The sequence below is a fragment of the Lethenteron reissneri genome, chromosome 26 (assembly GCF_015708825.2).
Source record: "Lethenteron reissneri isolate LAM-NWPU_2019-01 chromosome 26, ASM1570882v1, whole genome shotgun sequence".
Classification (NCBI taxonomy): Eukaryota; Metazoa; Chordata; class Hyperoartia; order Petromyzontiformes; family Petromyzontidae; genus Lethenteron; species Lethenteron reissneri.
Window position 1 is genome coordinate 18619304 of NC_083804.1, and position 25360 is coordinate 18644663.

General features: G+C 42.5%; 1 protein-coding gene across 2 annotated transcripts in view; it reads right to left on the reverse strand.

Annotated features, from left to right (window-relative positions):
- Nucleotides 1–494: 494 nt before the first annotated feature.
- The window catches only part of LOC133347777 (macrophage colony-stimulating factor 1 receptor 1-like), a 34653-nt gene continuing 9787 nt past the window's right edge, over nt 495–25360 (reverse strand). The window contains exons 7-20 of one of the 2 annotated variants that reach the window (XM_061560374.1): nt 22810–22925; nt 21134–21251; nt 20567–20745; nt 19034–19164; nt 17179–17308; nt 15872–15979; nt 14375–14485; nt 9983–10127; nt 8952–9010; nt 7723–7850; nt 6526–6648; nt 5847–5958; nt 5062–5161; nt 495–4117 (exon numbers count right to left, since the gene is read on the reverse strand). In XM_061560374.1, coding sequence (XP_061416358.1) covers nt 4030–4117; nt 5062–5161; nt 5847–5958; nt 6526–6648; nt 7723–7850; nt 8952–9010; nt 9983–10127; nt 14375–14485; nt 15872–15979; nt 17179–17308; nt 19034–19164; nt 20567–20745; nt 21134–21251; nt 22810–22925 — 1648 coding nt within the window. In that variant the 3' untranslated portion in view covers nt 495–4029. Of the gene's footprint in view, nt 4118–5061; nt 5162–5846; nt 5959–6525; nt 6649–7722; nt 7854–8951; nt 9011–9982; nt 10128–14374; nt 14486–15871; nt 15980–17178; nt 17309–19033; nt 19165–20566; nt 20746–21133; nt 21252–22809; nt 22926–25360 lie in introns of both variants that reach the window. The other variant, XM_061560375.1, reaches the window with a different exon arrangement.

Genomic DNA, 25360 nt, shown 5'->3' on the forward strand with positions numbered 1-25360 from the left:
AACGAGGACTACATGTTTAAGTGACCTGTCATTAATATCTTTGGTGCCACGGCCATGGATGGTCCCCACCATCATCGCCCCCCACCAACGTGTTTTGGGCTGTTTGCTCGAAAGATTCCAGGCAACGCCCACTTCCCGCCCCCACTAAACATGTAGACGAGGAGCTGGGCGGCACTGCGGGATGAGGGGGGTAGGGGAAGGGGGACGAGAAATTAGTAGGGGGGGCTAGAATGAGTTTTTAGTGAGTGCTGGGACGGGAAAGATGAGGCTAGAGGCTGATGTCCTGGGTTAGCTGGTGTTAGTCTAGTTAATAGATTAGTAGGAGTTTGTTAGTGTAAGCTTTGTGGGAGCTGGGTGGGGCTAGGTTTGGGTTTTCTGGTTAGTGTCGGTTCATTTGATCTTCAGCGTGTTAGTGTTAGTTAGCTTTAGATTAGTGGTGAGGGGAGTTATTGGTGGAATTTGTTAAATGTTTAATACAATGTTTCTTACCTGGCCCGTGTTCTTGTAAGTTAGGCAGGTGCACGGTGGGCTGGGGTAGGCGAGTGTGCATGTGATGTGTGAGCGGCCAGGTTAGAGGGGCAGTGACGCGAATTAATAACAGCAGTGTATCAAGTAACAGTAACAGCAATGTTATGTATATGTAGTGACTGGGAATGTCACTGTGTGGTGCCGGGCTTGTGAGGCCACGGCGGGATGTATACTGTTGTGTGTACACCCGGGACACGTGGTGTAGTACCAGCCCTAGTGGGGGCTTGGGTGAGCGCTGGTTAAGCGCGATGGCCATGCACAGCGTGCAGTGCGGGCTCCCGTTGAGAGAGCGAGAGAGTGTGAGCCAGCTAGGGTTACGTTGGGGGCATGATACTCTGGCTGACCTGGGGACATGTGACCAGATTATAATGGAGGGGGCCACCGGTGGAGGGGGCCAATGGGTGGTCACATGGTCCAGGAAGAACTCTCGAGAGCCTTCGGGCAAGGGCGAGAGAGATCGAGGTGGGCGGGGCGAGAGGCGGAGCCAGCACCAGCCCGGCCCGATATAAGGGGAGCTCTGTGAGGGGCTCGGGGTTCTTACTGTTGGAGAGGCAGGAGATCCACTTCAAGTTTGAAGAAGCCTCCAGCCACGCGGTCTGGGACCCAGCTTGTGGTCCGGACCGGGATAGTGGAACCGTGTCTAGTTCCGCTGTAGCGTGGTTAGTTGGGTGGTCACCACCCGAGAGTGTGCTGTGTTAATAGCCTGGAGTATGTTGTGCTAAGAGTTGAATAAAACGTGTTGCTCCATAGACAACGTCTATGACTCAGTTGGACTCACTACATTCTTCTTTAGCACCGTACGTAGCCAACCGTGCTAATCAGAGCTCGGGGTTAGAGGGGTAGGCCCAAGGTTTGGGGAAAAGCAGGGAGATCATCTTAGCAGTGTCTCAGGGTGTGTCACTGCACATCATCTCACATGTTCATCATATATAAGATGTCATCGCCTTTAATAACATTGCCAATACTCTAACTGATCTAATGTTATTGCAAGCATATTTCTGTCACTGGAGACTGACCGAATCCATCCAAATTACCAAAAGAACTTTCCACTTAAACAATCATGTTGCAGATGCCACTATTGGTGTGTCCTTCTGTAGTAGTTCAGTGTGCTATGACCCTATTTCGACATATCTCGGGGTTATCATTGATAGCAGCCTGGCCTTCAAGCCCCACATGATACAGATCTGTGAAAAGACCAAATCATGAATTGCCCTCCTTCAGAACCTTCCAGGAAAGACCTCGACATTGGCATTTAGCTCCTGAAAATATTGATGTATACGCAAGAATAGCATTGTACTCAGACCACACCTAGTCCACGATATGCCTTTGCCAGCACTGTTTTCCCAAACACGTAATCTCACATCTAGACAAATAGGAAAAAAGAGCAACTGAAAAACAGCATTTCTTTTTTAGTATTTTCAGTTTTACCAATATTACACGTTTTCTATTACCAGAGTAAAAATTACATACCAGCTAATGTTAACACATGTTTAAGGCACAATTTATTTTGGGGAAATAAAGCTTCGTATAAGAATCATGACACACTGAGCATGGTAGCTGCGATTTCTGCAGTAATACGTTGGATGCTGTGCACCTCGACAATTGTATTATCAATGATTAAGTTACTATATTCTTGGTTCTTACGGTAAAGTCACGTACAAAGGAATATGAATCCCTGCAGTCACGAAAGGTTTCAATTGAAATACTAAGTTACTGTAATTCATCAATCTTAATTTACTGCTGCAATAAGACAGTCCACACAAAATCCCTTCCTGAAGTGGATCAAGCCTTAGCAGAAACCTATCCATATGTGGATGCATCTAAAGTTTCAGTTGACAATGACTATCATTTGTTTTTGCAACCGATTTGTGTTTTTTACCTATGTTATTTTAGATTCAATTTTTTCGACCAGGTTTTCATATCAGTTTCATATTTCAGATACGCGTGTTTATTGCTTTCAAGGTTGATTATTTTCAGTTAAGCTTCAGCTCTCATTATTCAGCTTCAATGTCTAACCAATGTCATCGTCCAATGTCAGATTTGATATACTGAAGTAAAAAAAGTTTCCAAACTATTTGGATAGAAAAACATTTAAAGGTGAATGCATCTCCAAAACACCGTAACATTTGAGGGATATACATATTGAGACAATACTGCATTGATATACTACCTAGTACTAATATGCTAATGATCTCAACCTTGGTTACATGTGACCAGTTTGAAATACCCACGTAGTCAGAGCCTTCAAGGACAGTCAAGGCCACACCTTTTGAGGCTAAGATCAAGGACGGTGACGTGGCACAGCGACCGCCCTTATGAAGCACTGGCTAGTGTCAGAGCCAGATTCACACACTGAGGGGGGCGTGGCCTCACGGAGGGGGCGTGGCCTCACGGAGGGGGCGTGTCCTCACTGAGGGGGCATGTTAGACACGTCCCCATCAGTGAGGCAGATGTGATAGCTGCCTCCCCTGGTGCTTTTTCATTGCAGTTTCATGACGAGACCAGCGAGCCTAAATATTTTTATACACATTCGTGAAATAAGTTACCTGGTGTATGGAAGGCGAGGACATGAAATGAAGGGGTCTACAAGCATTATATTGGTGACATACTGAGATAGTAACAGGCACGCGCTTATTGTCCGCGCTACATCCAGTTACTGAGGGGTTGCGCAATCAGAGGGGAGGCTGAGCTCGTCGCTGCCTCACCTATAGTCTCTCCTTGTATTTGCAGCGGAGCTGCGGAGATTTGGCGGTTTTTACTATAAAAATGATTGGATTCGTACAGAAATGACATTTATAGCACAGATCAGTGGAAAATCTTAATATTTATTTTATTTGATTATTCTTTTTTGTAACTTTTCGTAACAGCTATTTGGAGTATAACAGGTGAGGCTCTGCCTCCCCTGCCTCCCCTGCCTCCCCTGTCCGCACGTCCCTGAGGTGTATTAACCATGAACAAACACACTATCTGCATCACAATGGATTTGTCAGATCCTCTGACATAATTTGCACACAAAAATGCATTTTGTGCAGGTATGACGATCCAAATTTTCCAAAGATTAACAATTCCTCAATTGGAATCTACAAACCAATAACCACCACACTAGTGCGAAAATGTTGCAGGAGCGTACTGAAAAATAAACATGAGACTCAGTGAGGTTTTCCTGGTTAAAAAAGCATTAAAAGGACAAGACCTGAGGAAATGTCCTGGCGTCAGCTTGGAGACCAAGGACTGGTCTCGAACATCAAACACTAAAATAAAATCCAATCATAACATACTGAAGTAAACAATATTCAAGAACCACTACATTGTGGGAATATAAGCCCTACAATGCCTTAAAAGCATAAGCATGTGCGTGTTAACGGGGGGGTGGTGGGGGCATAAGGGGTAGACGTTTACAAGGCCGGGAGCGAAAGGGCTATGGTTAAGTGCTCATGAATACACTTCACAGAGAGGCGATAGACACAGTGTGACTTCATGCCTGAAGCATCTTGGACTTGACTACAGCTCACTCATGAGCTGTGCGAGCTGATTAAACATGGGTCTATTTTCATGGTCACCACTCCAGCAGTCCAGCATCACTTGGTAGCTGCCAGAACATAAAACATAATTAAAGATCCCCCATTTAGTCTAACAGTCATGTTTTGTTGTACTTTGTTTTGTTGACCCAGGTCACTTTTGCAAAAAAAAAAAATTAAGCAAATATAAATCACAGCAAAAACAACTGCATTACAGGAGGAATAGAAAACAACTGCATTAAAATAAATCAAAATTCAATGAATAAAACATCTCAAAACAAAAGTTGACTCGGACAAAAAAACAAGACTGTAGTTTCTTGGGTTTGACAATGGGGTGAATGAATTAGCTAGGTAAAGCGCAGATTTGTGAATAAGGATTTTATAGATGAACAGGGCCCAATGTAGATTTGTTCTTGCAGCAAGTAATGAGATTGGATTTCAAGTATAGGTCACAATGGTGGGTCCTGTATGGTACATTCACTGCAAATCGACGAGTAAAATGATAAAGCAATTTTTGTCTGTTTCGTGTTTCATTAGTAGCTGATCTGTAAGAAGTGGCACAGTCGTCAAAAAGTGGTAAAACGATAGGTTCCAAAATTTGCAGGCACAATCAAACAATGTTTGTTTCTGTATAAAAAAAAACTTAGTTTTTATTTTATTTCTTTTAGATGTGATCAAAATGGGGTTTGAATGCAAGTTTTGAATCAATCAGTAAACCCAAGTATTTTAAGCACTCCTTTTGTTCAAATTATGTTGCTTCTGATATCCATAATAGGTGAAGGGAATTAAACTTAAAATTTGTTTAAAGAAAGTAGCAAGATCTTCGGTTTTTGGGGGATTTAGGAGCAATCTCAATGACGACAATTGATGTTGAATTAAGTCGAAATCGTGTTGGAGAATTTGTTTGACTTAACACAGGATGTTATGCAATATATGTAGAATGCAATAACGTTATACTCGGGAAAGTAACACGGTTTACTTGATCTTCAGAGTGAAAGAGGTGGGATTAACTCACACATTGCATGGGGCGAACTCAGGAGCATCCATGCGGTATCCATCACGAATCATCCTGTAGAATTTCCCATCCACAGCTATGTCTGGGTAAGGGTTTTCACCTGCGCAACAAAAAAACACGCATACCAATGGAAGTAGCAGTAATGAGGTTGGGGAAGAGCTTTGGGTGATTTTGTACATTTGGTGATTTTATATATTTGGTAAGCTGTAATCACAAGTTAGTGGACGAAGGGAGAGAGACTGACAGAAGATCATAAACCAGTGCCAGAGATCTCAAGATCAGGGGTACGTGACACAGAAACGCGATATGATGAATACACAAACTCAACCTTTGAGCTGAATACAGTGATTAAGGCTGTAGGCTGGGAACATTCAGTGTGTGAGTTCAGATGATGGTGAGATCTGAATATCTGTCGCAACATGAGATGGGTTTTACTTTTCAAGGTGATGAATGGATGTGATATTACTGTCAATACACTGAATGCTGCATAAATTAATTCTGTGAAGAACTTTGATTATTGGAAGTGGGATCCCCCCTCCTAGCCACTACAAAACTAATATTTTTTGACAGGGAATAGGACATACAGTCGTAACACTTTCCTCATGTTAATTTGCATATTCCAACAGTGCAATGTCCTTCAACTTCCCACTCCTATAACTGCCGCCACTGCTGTTGGGTATTTGGCTGGCCGTCTTTGTAAAAGAACTGTTTAACTCAATGAGTCTTAACATCTGAAACAATGTATTTAGTCTTGCTTATTGCCTCCCCCCTGCCCTGTAGCTCACCAAGAGAGAAGATCTCCCACAGCAGAACGCCATATGACCACACATCACTCTGGGAGGTGTAGAAGCTGTGGAAGATGCTCTCTGGGGCCATCCACTTCACAGGTAAGCGGGTCTGAGACACAGGGACACACGGGAACAAATACACATGCATACATATCTAGTACATATAGTGCCAATTGTGAGTGATGTAAATTGTAATGGTAATTTAGAAGGGCGAAACATCTTAAAATATAGGCGAGTCTATGCTTAGAACTATACAAATCTTAAAACCAATATTTTTTAATTTGGCTCAACTAAATAGTTGGCCCATAAAATGTTAGAACGTATGTTGATTTTTTAACTGCTTAAAAAAGTTGTTTTAATCGACAGGTTTGCATTGTAATGTATTACATTTGGACATATGATTTAGAAATATGCTAATACAAATATTTGGCTCGCCTAAATTTGTGGATAAAATGTTTGCACTTTTTATGACATTTCATGACTAAAAATACAAAATCAGATACAGAAAATCATAACTTAATGCATCGGTTTTTTTAATGATGAGTATATAACTAGCATCAGTATAAAGCGGGCAAGGAACACGGGGGCACAAGGAGACGACGGGAGAGAGACACAAGCAGAATGTGGAGAGGCAGAACCACACAGATGGTTTTGATCACTGGTTGTGTGAGCGCACATTTCCCCGGGTGATGTAGTTGTCGTCGCAGGTGATGTCACGTGCAAGACCAAAGTCGCATATTTTGACGACGTGAGCTGTCGACACCAGGACATTACGGGCAGCCAGGTCCCTGTGCACACACTGGAGATACATGAAACCGAACAGCAACATGATCACTCTCTGTGTTCCATGAAGAAGGGTCATTCTTCTTGGTTCTTTCGGTAAAGTCACGTAGAAGGGAAGTAATAAAATAATAAAAATAAAACATAATAAAATAAAATAATTCTCACGACGTTTCGGCTACAACGCAAGCAGCCGTTGTAGCCACAACGTCGTGAGAATTATTTTATTTTATTATGTTTTATTTTTATTATTTTATTACTTCCCTTCTACGTGACTTTACCGAAAGAACCAAGAAGATGAATCCCTGCAGTCACGAAAGCTTTAAATCGAAATTTAAGGGTCATTATCTCGAAATGACATCTATTATATACATTTCATTTTAAGGCATTGTTAGAGGGATCGTTATGAGGGCGAATTACTGGAGAACATTTCCAGAGAAGTAAAACATTATTAGAAATATAGAATGTTTTGAGAAAACGCATTATTATAGAAATACTGGTTCATGTACATGAAGAGAAGATGAAAGTGAATATTTAGACAAAGGAGGAAAATTACAATTATTGAAGAAGACGATAATAGTAAGGATAAATGATGATTACAGTGATAAAGAATGAATATTGCTTTGACGTTTGTGATGCTAATTGTGCTAATGAAAATAGTGATGAGGTTTACAATGATAATGGCATTTGTTGAAGATTATAACTTTGACGATGTTGCAGATACCATCGTGAAAACTGCTGCTGCTGATGATGAAGATGATGGAGAAGAGATAGTGTTTCCAGGAAGGCCTCACTGTGCTAACCGTTGTGGCCATTTGTTGTAATTTGATAATGTATTTATAATTATCAGCCAAAAAAACCAATGAAAGTATTATTTACTGAAGGAACATTTGTGGATTGTTGTGGCTTGGCTCTCCAACACACCGGCGTGCTGTACTAGTGACGAATTGGCCACGTTCTGTTACGTGACAACCCTTACTAGTTGGCTGTGTCGGGTGGTGGCTGGTTTTAACGACACATTTACATATTTACACGATCTAACCTCTATTATGGACTGACAGTAAGATGGGCAGACAAGGACGCATTAACGTACGTGTCTTGAGGCGAGGAAGGCCATTCCCAGCGCAACTTGGTGAGCAAAGCTCTTGAGATCTCTGAGCTCAAGGGAATGATCCTCTTCAATGTCATTGCCATCACCGCCATCGCCACCAATAAGGCTGTCTGCTGAAACACCCGCAGCACGCAACTCACACGTAACTCACACAGAGGATAATTGCATGGTTCAGTACAGTTTTCTGAAACCTGTTATATTCTTCCTGCATGTCTTCATATCGCCTTTCAAAACTGAGTTTCCTTGACGACCTGCCACAGCTTTACACCTCCAGGTGACTCAGCTCTCGGGAACTGATCACCTACTTTTGTATTAACACCTGATTATAACCCACAGTTGTTCAATTATACAATTGACCACTTACAATGCTCGGGCCTGTGTTGCTGATAGAGATTAGATTCACCAAACGTCCTGTTGCCTTCTTTCACAACTTTCATTGCTTAAAAGGTCACCCATCCACTTTCATTTTTAAATATTTATTTTCCCAGTTATATTAAAATTGACATGACACGGACAAAGTTACATTTTAAGCTTTACAGTTAGCAGTGCATCACCCTGTTAGAGAACACACCAAGGAGATTATGTCACGTAACTACTTCTGAAGTCAATTCTAAAGACCTCTCCATTCACACTGGAGGCACATCTTTACATGACATGTAAAAATAATGGCCATTTCACATTAATTATACCAATTATTTGAAGTCTCAGAGCTGTAATAAACAAAATGTAGTGTCGTGTTTTTTTTGGTGTGCAGTCATTGGTAACCAGGTCAAGACCATTTTCTCACTGAACTTGAGAAATTCAGATATAAACGGAGCATCTCAGTGGTGCCGGTTTAACAAGTTGATGCCTTTCCCATCCAGCCACCTCACCCATTCCCTTTATTAACAGCTCCCCTTGTTACCTGTTCAACCACTTAAGGATACTCTAACCTGGATGTTGACCTATTTACATCTGATAACTACTCAGTCTGCAGTCCTTAACCTCCTGTACATTATCTCGATTTGCATTGACAAACAATGGCCAATCGCCACCGTTCATGATGTTGATCACTCATCATTCTCTGCAGGCCATCAATGCTCCCTGCCTTTGCAGAGCTCACTTACCACCAGTATTGTGCTCGTTTCTCAACTTAGCAAAATTTCTAAAGTTGTTTTTAAATGTGCCACCTGGGCTGTGATTGACTGGGAAGTTTCTTGCATTGCACTCACCTTGAGCCAATGCCTTGGGCAGATCACGAGCCGACAAATATTCACTCTCTTTTGTGCTCCTGCAGAAAATCCAAACAGCAATCGAAACTTTAATTTAACCACACTAATGCTCAATATTAATGACTGTTTCTTCAAAAAGAGAAGCCTGGGATGTGTAGACACTAGTCTGTTTCTTCAACCAGGTGAGTGTGCCCTTGAGATTAATTACGTCGTGCAGGGGTTCTCCTGTCAAGCTGGGCATGGAACAATGCATAACTCGATTTAAAATTATTCTTACGTAACGGGCATTTAATATTAGAGTCGGTTATTTATGATTTCTGCAAATCATGGTGAAGATGGAGGCCTTCTCGCAGCCCGCCTATTATGCATTTTCATGTTTTCTTAAACACAACTAACATCGTAATTGAAGCGAAATATATAGTTGAAGTTATACGAGACACCGTGCATGGAATTCTTGCAATTCTTCATCACTATCAGTCTCCTCACATGGTGCAACCTCTTCAAACTATGCTTATTTATCATGCAGATTATAGAGATAGTGATGATAACAATAATGTATTGGTTCTGGCGGTGGGGATTTGAAATCGGGTTCTAAAGACATAGAGCACCGTTGCCTTACAAACTGGCCTGTGTTCCAGATATATTTACAGGGGATATTCATAAACACAAATCACCAAACTGCAACATATCTCTAAAAATGTGTTCTTATATTCAACATGTTTTAATTTTAGATTTGAAGCTTTCGTGACTGCAAGGATTCATATTCTTAGGTTTTTTTCGGTAAAGTCACGTAGGTAAAAACATTAAAAAGTAAAATAAAATAAAAATCACGACGTTTCGGAGGCAACACAAGCTTCCGTCTTTAGGTGGTACCGTCACAGCCACGACAGCTGTATAAATGAGAGATTGCAGGAGCTACCACTCCGTTTATATAATGGTTGGAGAAGGTGGTGGGGCAAGGGCCGCATACTTTTTATGAATATGGTAAGGTGAAAAAACCTAAGAATATGTTTTAATTTATTTTGTTTTACCCATTGGTGATGGACTTGATGTTCTTGTAGGGCTCTTCCTTGTCAGTGTCTTCGCCGTTGTAGATAGAAAAACTTGCCCGCTTGCGGCGAAGAAAGTTCAAGAGGTCCCCATGGGGGCAGTATTCTGTGACGATGAAAACTGGCCCTGTAGGAGATAAGGTCACAGCAATTCTGGCAAGAGTCTCCTACCATGAGAGGAAATGGCCAATGTAGCATGTGCCTGAAAAAGTCTCAAGACTCGTCGAAGATTTTCTGGACGAAGGGCAATATTATTATTATTCGTTCGTTAATGAGTATATCACATAAGTTGACATACATGCAATGAAAGTCAACTGCGGTATTTTTTTCATATGAACAGGTCATTCCATTATTGATTGGGAGATGCTAGATTTCTCTGGCCCACATTCGAAGTGCATCATCGCACAACTAATACGATTACTTCGGCCTTTTTGAAAATCATGTATATTTACGATTTCAAGTATATGTAAATCCCATCACAATTAAAATATTTAAAAATACTTTTTTTTTAAAACACGCTTTAATGAAATGTACTGTCCGAGCTGCCCCTCCCCCTGCCCCCTTCCCCCATCGCCCCTCCCCTCGGCGTGGCTGCCCGAGGCTTGCCGTGACGCCAGGGACCACGTGGTGATTTACAGGTAACGTCAGTTGACCGTCGACAATTAGAGGCGTAAAAAATATTGTTTAAAAATAGATATATTTTTTATTTTCAACGATAGAATATAGTCTTGTCATCAGTATGGCATAGGTATTTCAAGTTTGCAGTCGATAGCACATTGGGAAGTGTGTAAAAATTTAGTTACAATGTTTTTTTTTGAGGATACAACAGACGGAGTGAGTTAATAAAAGCGTGTAAATGAAATTTTTATTTTAAGGACGTGTGACTTGCACATATTTTCCATACGCTGGAGAGAGAGAGAGATATCACATTATTCGCTTGTTGGAAATAAAAAAAAACGAGAACTTAAGTATTGCCATTGTAGGTGTTGACTACACCTGTCCTCGCTGTGGTCAATAGAAGAAGCAGTATTTTGTGGGAAGTCAATTGTGGTTAGCATATCGATTTACAGGTCGCCACCATGGAGATGTGGAATCTATATGAAGTGTGTTGGTGCACGTCTTTAATGCAGAGCTTAGGAGGCAAGGGTTGGTGAAATATGAACATGTGTGAGTCTCTGGGATACGAACGAGGTGGTAGTACAGGAAGTGAGGCTGTGAACCTGTCTATGCAGACGTTTGAGTCTTATGCAAACGCATTTGTGCGTTTTATTTGGGCTCTCGGTGTCCTACATTTGCAGTCAGGGAGTATGTCTGACATACTGCCAATAACTGAATAACTACACAATTACTCTATTTAAATGTAAACATAATAAACACCTAACACGTTTAATTAGCGTATTAATTAAATAACTAATACTGTTTTCACACCTCAACATTTACGATTTAATAACACTTTCATAAATCACTGCTGCACAGTTTAATTCGTCACCATAACCATGCAGCAGACGCGGAAGGTTGAGATCCAACGGATATGGAAGGGTGAAGATATTTTTTGTTATTGGCTTTAAAAAATCCATCTGTAATTTTTTTTAAAATATGTATAAAATATTTTTTTATTCCACATCCTCACATCATACATTGCAATATCATGACGTTCCAGACAGCAGTACCAGGGGCATCGGCGATATCAGGCATACTGGACTCGTCAGAGCAGGTGGGGGGAAGGGATTTTATTTAGTGGAGGAGGAGGAAGGATTGGCCGGTCATTGCCGTTCTGGGCTCAGGTATTTAAGGCTGGGCTAAGATTTAGGAATGGACCCCCGTGATCGTTTGCATTCTTCTTCCTTGTCTCTGAGCTCATAGTTCAGATGCTCCAGTGCTGAGATCGGGCCTAATTAATTCAGCCATTGAGTATGGGAGTGGGGTTCATGATTCTCTCACGTACTCAATATTGTGTTTCAGGCCGTTATATTGAAAGTCCTAAACAAAACGTTATATTCGCGTGTCAGCCCCACTTATCGTAGGCCCCGCAGGTTAGTTTCCACACTTATTTTTACAGATGTATTGTTAATCTGATTGAATACCCCCATTATATGTTCATAGAGCTCAGCAATAGTCGGACATGACCAGAAATAATGTTTGTAATCGTGTACTACATGTGTAGGGGTGTTACGGAGGGGGTGTTATACAGTTGTGTCGGACGGTAAACAAACACAGTGGGCGTGGCTATGTCTGCGCGCGGGGAGGTGCTCACAGCGACGTCCGCACCGTTCAGCCTGGGGGGCTGACACGGAGCTGGGATCCCCCGCGGCCCCACCCCTCAACGGGGGAGGGATATATAAAGGGGTGAGCCGGAGGGCTCGGGGCAGTATGTATTAAGCTTAAACCAGTGAAGAAGGAAGATCTACTAGATAGAGCCCTGGGACTCCCCTGGATCGCTGCCCTTCTCAGGGCCGACCAGGACCGAGCCAGTGGCGTGGCCCCGAGAGCCAGAGCCGATGCTCTTGTCAGAGCCGGTCTGGGGACTCCGGGCGCCGTAATCCCAGCTTAACCAGGACTGGGTTAGCTAGCATCCCCTAGCCCGATAGTGGAGGACCTAGAGGCAGGCTAGGTGTAGCCTAGAGCATGACTTCCCAGTTAGACGGGTGAAGGGGCCGACACCCCTTCCAGTGCTGTACGTCCCGGTCTGTGTTGTACCTTGTACTGAATAAATAAGTGTGCCTCCAACCCCGGCGTCCAAGTCCTCCTGAACATTATTACACATGTACCTCAGGCAGTCCGGAGTTGAGGTTGCACCAAACGTTGCCCTCCTCTGATTGGTCATGTAGGCACCGTGTAGAAATTTTAATGGGATAGTTCTCAGGGGGGGGGGATTTGGCCCCTTGGGAGGTGGATTTCCAAATCTGAGTCCATGTCTTGTCGGGGATCGGCCGATTCACTATTTGCTCCTATATCACTAGGGTCTGAAGTTGTCCACTATTAGTCCCTAACAGCAGAAACTGGTATGCCTCAGATAGTTTGTATCTCGCTTTATCTGACCGGAGCCATTTTATAATTTGCACGTGGGGGTGCTAGCAGATCTCTTCCTCTGGCTCTGGTGATCACGTCTTGAATCTGGAGATACTTACAGAACTGAGAATTTGGAAGGTTGTACCTGGATCTAATGCATTGAGATGTGTTGATGTGGCCATTGTCTGCCAGGAGGTAAACGTAAAACTTATTTATATAAGTATGAGCACAACCAGAGTATGTGGATAGCCAAGGTATCCAAATGCACAGGTTCACCGATTTTCCAGTCTACCACATGGTCTGGTGATGCGACCTTACGCTCTTATTTTTTCACGTGACTTTTCTAACCGAATTAAACACACATTTGATTTGAGTTGTACGTATTTTTTTAAAGAACATTTATATTATTTGACTTATTTACTGTCCAAAAGAGCCACCGTGACGTCATCACTGCAAGACCACGTGATATGCAGATGTATGCGAACTGGTTGATGCAAAAAGCTGCATCCGAACACATGCACCAGCTTAGTTGGCACACGAGCAGTGTTTCTTGTCAGCGTTATTCTTGTTCGTGTTGAATTATTTTTTAGAAGATGCACATTTATTTTTTTCAAGGTAACCTGTCCATATGTCCCTGAATCCTGGCTTATTTGGTGTTCTGCTTGAAGACGTTTTACTGCAATGCAATTTACAGGTCCTTTGTTGATCCAGTTTTGGATGAAGACTTCCCCTCTGCAGTGTCAGTCATAGAGGTTATTTTATCCATAATTCACCATGCTGGTCAGTGGGGGTTGATGAAGGTGGCACCCAGGATCGGTTCACAGATATCACTCACCAATGTTAGTGATGGCTGGGAATCTAACTCAGGTGACTGGTTTCAAGGTACAATGCATTTACCCACTGCAACATTCCTCCACACCCACATCCAAATCAACCTTTAAAATGTCTTGTGCCTCAGTGAGGTTTTCCTGAGTATCAAAATAAAATACACTGCTATTATTGCACCACTCGATTAAGATGGCAATCGAGATTAGTGCCACCACATCGGTGGGGTAGCACTTAGGGAGACACTCTGACTTTAAATTGTCAATTTCCTGCAGTGTGACTGAGCACCCGAGGGCTGGAGATTCTCAGTGATCTGTCACAAATGTTTTGCTTAGCCTCCACTCTGTCAATGGCTTAAAATACGAAATGTGATGTATTAGACAATGTTATTTACTGGAAAATGATGCCCAGCTATATTGCAATAGAGGAATATAGCTTACACACATTGTAATGATTTCATGCAGATAGCTGTGAAACATTTGGCGATTCTTCTCAATGGCATGCAGGAGAGAGGCACATTTTAAAATCACATGTTCTCACCTCCGATGGTACACGCGCCAATGAGGTTGACGACGTTGAGGTGATATCCCAGGTGGCTCATGATCTTCAGTTCGCACACCAGGGCCTCCGTCTCTGAGGAATGTGCTGTGGCTGCCAGCACACAGGTAGTATGTGACATATGTTGTACGCTTGTACTTTTGTGATATATGCCAATAGAATGTTCATTGTAAGAGGATGTTTCAATAAGCAAATAGACATTTAATGATTGTGTAACCTACTTGAGACAGTGTGAGATGGCGGGGAGAGGCAGGCAGGAAACGGTCCATGGAGGATATTTAAAATTGTGAAATTAAACTGGGATTTGATTGGAAGACATTGGAGAGATTTAGGTATTGGGATGAAGTGGCCTTGTTTATAGGTGTGAGTGAGAGGTCCGGTCGTGGCATCTTGGATCATCCAGTTTGTAGGGGGGGGGGATTTGTTTAGGCGACGGGGGAGAGAGTTGCAATTTGTTGAGTCGGATTGCGATGAAGGCATAGATGAGAGTCTCAGTGGCAGCTTGGGAAACGAAATGGTGGATATGAGTATCTCGTCTGGTGTGCACATGGCGCTTGCAAATGTGTCAGTCAAAGCAAGGTTTGGTGGAGATTTGCTGGTCTCCTACCACCAGGGAACATCGTCACAGCAGGGCTACTCCCTTCCACTCTGATCAATCGCCTCCTTTGTCCCCCCCCCCCCCCCCACCATTGATGATCAATCTCACACCACCTACTGCTCAAACCAACGCACAAACCATCTTGTTCGCATTGAACAATTCACTCCCCAAAAATGTAATACATCGTCACGACTAACAAATCACTATAAGATTCAAGAATATATTCTTATTGAGTCGTTTCTGATATTTTCTGTATTAATTTGTACCATTGTGTTCACTCCATTAGCCTAAATCTCACACTAACATTTCCTTTGCTTATAATTAGCAATAAATGTATGTATGCGTCGTTAGTTGCTGACTGGGGCTTGAATAATTCTCTCCCCCCCTTCAACACACCATGAACTACAATAATTCGTAGTTGAGATTGGATTAAATAATTTACTGTCCCCCCCCCCCCCCCCCCCCCATTGTGATGAACGCAGTGGCCTCTAGTCGCATTAGGGGTCACGTGAACCCATTGCATACAGGACATACAAATTGAAAATAATTTATTCTTACATACACGATAATACTAATTATGATAATTATCATGAGGGTATAGAGCCAATTATAATGAATGCTGAACATCTTCCACATCGCATACAGGACATACAAGTTGAAAATAATTGATTCTTACATACACGATAATACTAATTATGATAATTATCATGAGGGTATAGAGCCAATTATAATGAATGCTGAACATCTTCCACATTGAGAGGACAAACATCCGTCCAGCTGCTGTGACAGGAAGGCCAATGTCGTATGTATGCATGCATGTTGAACTTCTTTTGCACCGCACGTAGCCAACCGTGCTAGCTCGTCGGAGTTGTCAAGGGCACCTTTCAGCATCTTGACGGCCACCTTCACGGGCTGCTCGTCCGACGCTTCCAGGCAGTGAATGTGAGCCTCTACGACCTGGCCGAATGCTCCCGAGCCCAGGGTCACACCTACTCATGACAGACATCATCAGACAGCATTAGGAAGTAACGTATTACTAATATCAATAGGAATGTAAAGATTCTCCCCTCCTCCTTTGTGATTCCGTGAATGGTCAAGCATTCAGGTTCACAAGCCGATTCCACAAGATTTGCTTTCATCTCATCTTAATCATCAGGTGTGTGCGTATACAACTTGTTTTTTTTAGACCCTTGTTTTTACAGGTGTGGTCTCTCCTTTAGCCTGAATTTAACATTTGTATATAAGTTAACATGAGGTGCTAAATTTTTCATTGGAAGAGCATTTGTATTAGGAATGGCATGAAAGCATCAGAGCAGAATACAATTTAATTATAATTTCAGCTGAGTTTCCTAATCCTAATCGTTATTGCTCAACTTAAAAATGCTCATCAATAAAATATATTATAAAGTGCAATACTAATTTATACAGACATTACTCTTATAGGATTGTCTCTTATAACGCGGCTTCATAATAACTTCCTTTGTCTTGTGTGGCTCCAGCATATATGGCAGGAAGTAGGCGTGGTGTTGCCTATAGTGGGTGTGTCTTTGCCCATTTATGGTCTTGTGGAACCTGAATAGAGGTGTCTTTTGTATTGATTCTGCTCATAATCGATCCGACAGCTAAGTTCGAGTATTGATTAATCGAGAGTTAATCACTAGATCGATCGGGGCTGTTGCGGGAAGTGAAATCCCCGTCGTGCCGTTCAATATCATCGTCGTCACCATCTCGTCGTCATCTCCGTCTTCATCATCCCGGGGTGCTGTTATTCAGACAGGCTACCAACTGTCCTTACTAAGTAGTGCCGCCGACAATAGACGGTCTTCATTATAATAGTGTGCACCGATGTAGGGTGTGTATATATCCCGATGGTGCTTGGTTAATAAAGAAGTGCCTCCAATCATTACTGTCTCCAATCTGTGTCACTACAATTGTAAGATGCTGCTGCTGTTGTGGTGGATTTTCTTTTTAGACTTGTTCACTTATATTTTCGGATTTAAATATTTCATATTTCTATATCCTTTACCCCCCACCCCCGCCTGAAAAATAACTTCTTAGCTGAATGGATCCTATTCTGGGTGATCAAAAATAAACTAAAAAACATATTAAAGTGGGATGGCTGTGGGGCAGTGGATCTGCACTTTTTTTTGGCCATCGTGGGTATGTCACGCGGCACGTTGACACACACCAAACTGGAGCGCATCTCTGGGAAGCTCCCAGCGGGGGTCGTACGACAGCTGGGCTGGGTCCAGAAAGGTGTAAGGGTTTCCTTCTGTACTCCCATCCACAATCTTCCAGCGGATCTCGTACCTCGGCCGCTGGAAAACATTATTGTGCAATTTTCATAACCAGCATATCTCAGGCGGTAGAAGACTATCACTTTTCCTGCATTTATATTCTTTGGGTCTTTCGGTAAAGTCACGTAGATGGAACAATAAAATAATACAATAATAGAAATGGAAATAAAGTGAATAAAAAATAATAAAAATATGACGACGTTTTGATCGCAACACAAGCAATCGTCATCAGGTGAAACAAGTATAACCCGTAAAAACAAAGTTTTTCACTATAAATCCTTTATATGTGTGGCGGCTAGAGTCCTCTCATCCTCTGGCTTGAGATGGCTGCCACCTATGGGTCAGATGATTGTCTGCCAGTATTAAACAATTGGTAATTAAATATTTAATTTGTTTTTCCTAAACAGTGTAACATTTTAGAAAAAAATTTTCACGAACATTAATTGTCTCGCACAACGAGTCTGTTTGCAAAATGTCAGCTCGATTGGATCACGGGAAAGTGGGTTAAAAAACGACCGAAAGATTTGCACGGTCGTAAGCAAGCACGCAAGCAAGCGAACTTAATATAAAGGATTAAAAAGAGGGGGGAAAGCTGCAGAGGCAGGCTATATTAAAGGTTTTAAATGGGTGTAGCCCAAGGGTCATAAACGCAGTGGGCAGGGCTAGTGATGTTAAAGTGAGATATATTAACCTGTCAATGTAAGAGATTAGCATGTCAATGTAAACGGCGGCTTTGTTAGTGTGAACCTGTTAATGTTAAATCAGAGAGTCGAAAATAACTGCTAACAGCCAGTTATGACAAACTGTGAAACAGGGAGACATGCAAGGTAACATTCTCTTCGTCAAATGATTCACAGTGACATTAGACAATGTTTCTTCCAAAAGTCGAAATTGGAGAAACAAAAGATGCATTTTAATGGGGAAAACATTCACCATCTAGCTTTTGCTGTCGATGGAATCATCATAAAGGGAAATGACCGACAGCAAATGTTAGAAGAACTGGACAAAATACTGCACATTGGGCTCAGGGTAAAGAGGAACAAGACAAAGGTCATGCTCAACTAGCTCGCAAAGCAACGAGGATGTTTGTTGAAGCAACACAACTGAAATATGTTTAGGCTGAGTTATAAGATAGATATTTGCACTCAGCACCAAAGTCTGGTTTTAGTTGAAACTTTGATCCCAAAACCTGATCTCTGAAAGCAATTAGAGATATTGGTTTTGAAAATATTTACGTGCACACTTCAGAGTGCATATGGGGTATGTGTGTTTATGTGAGTATATGTAAGTGTGTGTGTGGATGCACCTGTATATTAAGCTAATTGGCTTTTGTAAAATATTTTCTAACATTAAGGACCATGTCCATGCTTCTTTACACAACTGAAAAGTGTGCAAAGTGTGGAGAGATACATCCTGGGAATTATCTAGAGAGATATACAAAGGATCACGTGGTTCAGAAATCAAAAGAAAATTCGAAACATTGACTTAAATTCATGGGCCTTGACCAGGGCATATAAATAGCGATGAGAACAAATGGATGATACCGGCAGTGGAATATCAACTAACACAACGAACAAATTTGGGAGACAACCACCACAGTGATGGAGTGATGAGCTTAGCTGATGTGCAGGAAAAAAAATGGATCATGGCCTCACAAGAACATGAGGGATTAATTTATTGTGGCTTAATTATGACTATGTTTCGCCACGCGTGCTCATATATGTATGCACGCACACACATGCCCACCTGTCTGTATTTGAAGGCGATCAGAGCAGACGCGACCAGCAGCACCACAGCTAGGCCCGAGACAATCGACAACTCCAGCACTGAGCGCATTCCTGCCGCAGCTGGTGCCACAACTCCCTGAAATCTCCCCACTGATACAGAGAAGGGCACCGATAAGGTAATCCATGGCATAGAGGGGTGGGGCACAGGGAGGGTTCAATAAGGATGGGACTAGAGGACCATAGATAAGGGAGACTCCAGGGAAACACACGGGCTCGAGAACAGTGGTGGTAACGGAAAATATCGAGGACAAGGGGAGGGAGTCCACATGGTAAGAGTGTGTGGGTTCAGATGAAATAGGAGGACGAGGGGATGGAGTCCACATGGTAAGAGTGTGTGGGTTCAGATGAAACAGGAGGACAAGGGGGATTACCACAAAGTGATACTCATTTCAACAACCCCAACCGGGATTAGAACTCGCAACCTTCTGATTGTGAGTCACTCCTACGTCAGAATTAGATTTTGTTTAACTAAGTGTGAACTCAACAGCCCACCACAATTTAATTTGCAATAGTCACCGAAATGACAATAAGCAAAACAAAACAACTTACACCACTGAGGCACTGTGGTGAATGAAGTAGTGCCATTGGCTTGTAGAACTAATTATATAAATCAAATTTTGTATGGCTGATGTTGATGTAAAGCAACAACTAGAATTTTACACTCAGATGGTTGAGCCAGATGATTGCATCAGCGGAGTGCATCGCTATAATGATGCCTCCTTAAATTTTGTGAGCTAGGCATCGAGTTGTCAAATGTCCCATGGTCTGTTTTGGGTGACCAGAGTTTTTACTTTCCATTTGTGCAATTCATATTCGCGTAACTTGACGCACACCTTACGATCTTAAACTGTATTGTTGAGCATATTCTTAGGTTTTTCGGTAAATTCACGTAGGTAAAACATTAAAATTAATAAAAGTAAAATAAAATAAAAATAAAAATCACGACGTTTCGGAGGCAACACAAGCTTCCGTCTTCAGGTGGAACCGTCACAGCCACGACAGCTGTATCAAGTAAATGAGAGATTACAAGAGCTACCACTCCGTATATATAATGGTTGGAGAGGGGAAGGGCCAAGTAAGGCACACTTTTTATTAATATGGTAAGAATAGTCTTAGTCTTAAGCCTCACCTTATAGTCTAAGACTAAGAATAGTCTTAGTCTTAAGCCTCACCTTACCATATTAATAAAAAGTGTGCCTTACTTGGCCCTTCCCCTCTCCAACCATTATATATACGGAGTGGTAGCTCTTGTAATCTCTCATTTACTTGATACAGCTGTCGTGGCTGTGACGGTTCCACCTGAAGACGGAAGCTTGTGTTGCCTCCGAAACGTCGTGATTTTTATTTTATTTTACTTTTATTCATTTTAATGTTTTACCTACGTGACTTTACCGAAAAACCTAAGACTATGAATCCTTGCAGTCACGAATGGTTCAAATCTAGAATGTATTGTTGAGCGCCTATAATCATCACCAGTGTCACGACTCAGTACCATGCAGAGCCACGGGTAGCGACGCGTTGGCCTCGCCCAGCTGGTTGTGCGCGTGGCACATAAGTGTAAGGTTGCCCGACAAAGAAGGTAGAGTCACTTGAGAACGAGCCACGGTGAGGCCTGCACGCTCGTGGCTCACATCTGCTTCCAGTGGAGAGGGACCGGTTCTGCCTGAACACCTGCACACCACGTGTACATTCACGCACACACACACTGAATAAGCAACTCAACTTCCCCCCTGTTTCGCACGAAAACTATAATACACATAGGACAATTTTAGGGCAATCATCATAGATCACCGGTGGCCAACTGGTGTATCCCGAGCTGCGTGCGGCTATTTAATCCACCACATACGGCTCTATTGAAGGGACCATACTATCGCAGTAGCAAACAATAATGAATGTCTCCCGTGTTGTACCGAAAACACATGGCTCTTTGCAGAACTCATCGGTACTTTTTGGCTCTTGGTCTGTTACAGATTGGCGACCCCTATCATATATGATCCAGGAGATGTTGTGGAGGTGATGATGACATTGTTATTAATCATGGTGTTGTTTATGGACCCACCCATTATTATGCAGGCCCTCACAGATGATCCAGGAGATGTTGGGGAGAGGATGTCCCCATGCCGTACACTCGGCCGTGTTCTCCCCGACCACCTTGAGACTCACATCACGAGGACGCTCTGTCACAGACACCGAAAAACACTCTCCTTTAGTGAAATAAACCACCATATCCAGGTGCCCTTTTCCTGGTGCTTATATGGCACACATCATACAGAGTAGTCATTTTAGGCTGAGCTGACCTAAGGGATGCTCAGGCAAGGTTCAAATGTCGGTTTCTACCGGCTTTGTGTATCAGGGCGAGGACGTGAACTTGGTTCTCTGAGACTGTGAGGCAGTATACATTCCACTGCACTGCTGCTCACTGCTTTTAAAATTCATGACACCAATCACAACGTAGACAGCCACATAAACAGCAACATTGCTGCCTTGAGAAACTGGGTCAGAGCACTCAGCCCGCATCAACTGAATTCGTAAGTTAAATATTGTTTCCTATTACCATGAGATTAATTTTCCATCCACAACTCATGCAGAACAATGCATTATTCTGTATTTAGAGAATGGCACACAAAATCAGATATCCCACAACTATTTGAAAGATCCAGTCAAGCGACATTTTTCTCTGCACACACTGCGAGGGTTGTTTTTCCATACTCTGCTATAGAGACATATTCATCGCAGTTAAGCAAAAAAAATGTATTCCCACAACTTTGGCCAAAGTGAAAACAAAATACGATGGTGTTGTTTCAGTGTCAAGGACAACGCATACATTATCAAACCATGTTGGCATGTTTTACCACAAAAATGTGTGGTTAATGCAGACTTGCCTTGTGATGGTTGTCTATTTGGTGTTTGAGCATCTTAATATCTGTATTCCAGCTGGAAAGGGCAAAGCCGAATTTTTTTTTTCATCATAGGGGTTTTGGTTAACTTTTTGGTGACCAGGGTTGAAACAAAAACGAATTACACTTGAGAACCTGGTTTAATCACAGGCAGCTGAAACCCAAACGTAAACCCAGCATCTCACAGCAGTGACGGCTGTGTTTTGATCCCTAAAATTATCTCTGAGTGTCTCACTCAGATGGGCGAAAATTAGATAATGTATCTGAATGCAACTACATTTCAAGATGCTGGACAAATAGGATGGCATGCACATTGAGGAGGCTTCGGTGTAGGAATTTTTCAAAGAATATTTTCATATTAAGCAACTGGAATCGACATAACAATCATTGCGCCCCCCCTACTGGAGACAATTGGCAGTATCTTCCTGAAAAATTGTCACGAGATTCGGTGAGACTTTTCTGGGTAAACCAGTGTAAATTAAAAAAAGCATGAAATGCACACACTTAACAGAAGAGATAAAGTCAAGCATTGGCATTAAACCTGGACTTGCTGACATTGACTGTGATGGTGGCGCTAGTGATGATGATGTTGCACGGTACAGTATATGTCAATGCTGATTCTGATGATGTGACGACAACAGTGGTAATTGAAATTAGTTTTTCTTTCTGATGTTGTTGCTATGAGATTAAAATTACGATGAAAATGATGGTTACGATGACCATGATGGTGGTGATAATGATAGCAAAGAGAATAGTGTAGGTAGTCACGAAGATTTCTGTTCTCATGACGATATTTGGTGTTGATGTTCATGGTGGTGGTAATGGCCACTGGTATTACCGGTCACAAGTATTGGGAAGGAGATGTTGGCGTTCTCGTAGCGGTGACTGGCATAGAACGAGTAGATCCCAGACTGGGCCCCTCTGACGTCCCGCACCAGCAAGGACACCAAGCGCCTGTGTGTCATCATAAGAATCATCATGAACATCAGCACCCTCATCGACACTACCATCATCATCATCATCGATTTAAAGCTTTCGTGACTGCAGGAATACATCTTCTTGGTTCTTTCGGTAAAGTCACGTAGAAGGGAAGTAATAAAATAATAAAACATAATAAAATAATTCTCACGACGTTTCGGCCACAACGCAAGCAGCCGTCCTCAGGTGACATTCAGACGCTGTCTCCCCGACAGACCTGGTCTTCACCTGAGGACGGCTGCTTGCGTTGTGGCCGAAACGTCGTGAGAATTATTTTATTATGTTTTATTTTTATTATTTTATTACTTTCCTTCTACGTGACTTTACCGAAAGAACCAAGAAGATGACTTTCATCATCATCATCGCTAACATCATGTGCTATAATCATGGGAATGTTTTCTCCATTCACATTTATGCCTTTATTTTTCCAATACAATTTTAGGAAAATATCCTATCTGACTCCCCATGTAATATGTATTTTGATACATCCTTCATGCAATATTAGTACAGCTGTTCAATTGTTCTAAATTGTTTGGAAACACAGTTGTAAAGGGCACAGCCCCTGAACTAAATATCAAAACTGTGGAGCCTGGACTAAATTAGCAGACATTTATTAAATATTTAAACATTAATGAAAGATCACAATAATTAAATGATGCATCAATTCTTGTTCTATTCAACAAGAGTGATACACCTGACTAGAACTGCAGGCCTATTAGGCTCTTATTGCACATGTACACATTGTTCACGAAGATCATTGGCAGATAATAACAAAAATGTAGTTGAAAATCCACTCCGTTTGCAAGCAGGATTTAGGAAATGTTTCTCTCCCATCAACCAGAAACTATTAATCAGATTCTGGAAATTACCAAAGATTTTCAAATAACATTGTGCCAAGCCTTCATAGACTGAAAAAGCATTGGACGAAAGCAAATACATCGAAATCCAGATTCGGATTCGCTCCTTTCCTATTCACTACCATAAACCGTAATTACACTGCCATTAAAATCACATTACCATATTCACCGGGAACAACCTTAAATATCACCATCATAACCCAAACCATTACGATTATTACGATAAACATTGCTTTCACAAGCATCGTTACTACCATGATCACAATCACCACCATCAACAAAAACATCCGCCATTTGCCACTAAGTGGCGGTGACATCACCAGGGCGCCTGTGCCAGGCCAGGTCAGACCAGGTGCACTGAGGCTACGTGAAGTGTAGAAGGCTCGTTGACAGGAGGTCACGGGACAGACCCAGGTGCCATGGGTTGACTGACTGAGATGACTGGCAGATGCACCCCTGTGCCGCCTACTGTGCCAACTTGCTGCATTTTATCCACTTGGCGTTCTTCTAATTTTGAGCATCGCTCCTTTGCCCTTCGTTGTTGTTGGAGGGCGACTGCCTCAAACTGACCAGTAGCATCCTTCACGAGCCTCCTCCATAGAGACCGATATTGATACCGCTAGTACCAGTCTTCGGCAAGTCCACTCAGCTCCACATCCTTCCATACCGCATTAGTCCATCTTTTCTCCAACTCATGTCGTACCCGTTTAGCTCCCTCTATCCAGCCAAACAGAAGCTGCTTGGACATGTGGTGGACTGAGCATGCGGGCTATATAACCCAGCCAATGCAGCATTGCCTGCCGAAGCAGTTTACCGATGGGAATGTGTACAGATCTTTCAAGGATTTGTAAGCTCCTCACACAATCCAGCCTGATTAGAAACATTCAGGCCGGCCTGAATGTTCAGTGGGTAGATCAGCTCTACGGTAGGTCCTGGTATCAAGGACATGGGCCCACATCCGCTAGTCCGTCACTATGTAGTCCAGTAAATGTTCTTGCTTGGACCTGTCATGCATCCATAATGTATGGATGCCCCAATGCCGGAACAGCGTGTTGGTTATTACAAGGCCATGGGCTGCACAGAAGTCTAGCAGATTCCTACGGTTATTATTGAGCTAATGCGGCTTATATCTTTCAATCACTCTGACCCAGGTGTCTGCATCATGATCCAATCAGGTATTCATCCAACAGGATGACTGGATCCCAAGGGGTCACTTTAGCCTGCACCTGGGACAGGAAGTTATAGAAAGCGTCTGACTCATTGGCCTTGTCTGCATCCCTCCACTGATATTCATCATAAGTGAGGGCATAAGCAACCACCACCATTCCATTCCTCTTGTTGACGGGGAGGTGAGCGCATAGCGACCTGGGACTTACAATTTCCCACACCTCATCACCACGCTCCTACATTCTTGTGTTCAAAAGAAGTGTTACTCCCTGTTGTTTGGCAGTTTCCTGTCCAGAATGTAAAACTGTCCACTCCTCATGATGACTGGAGCCAGAACCGGTCAAAAGGACCTCCTGTATTATACAGAAATCCAGGCAGTACCAATCC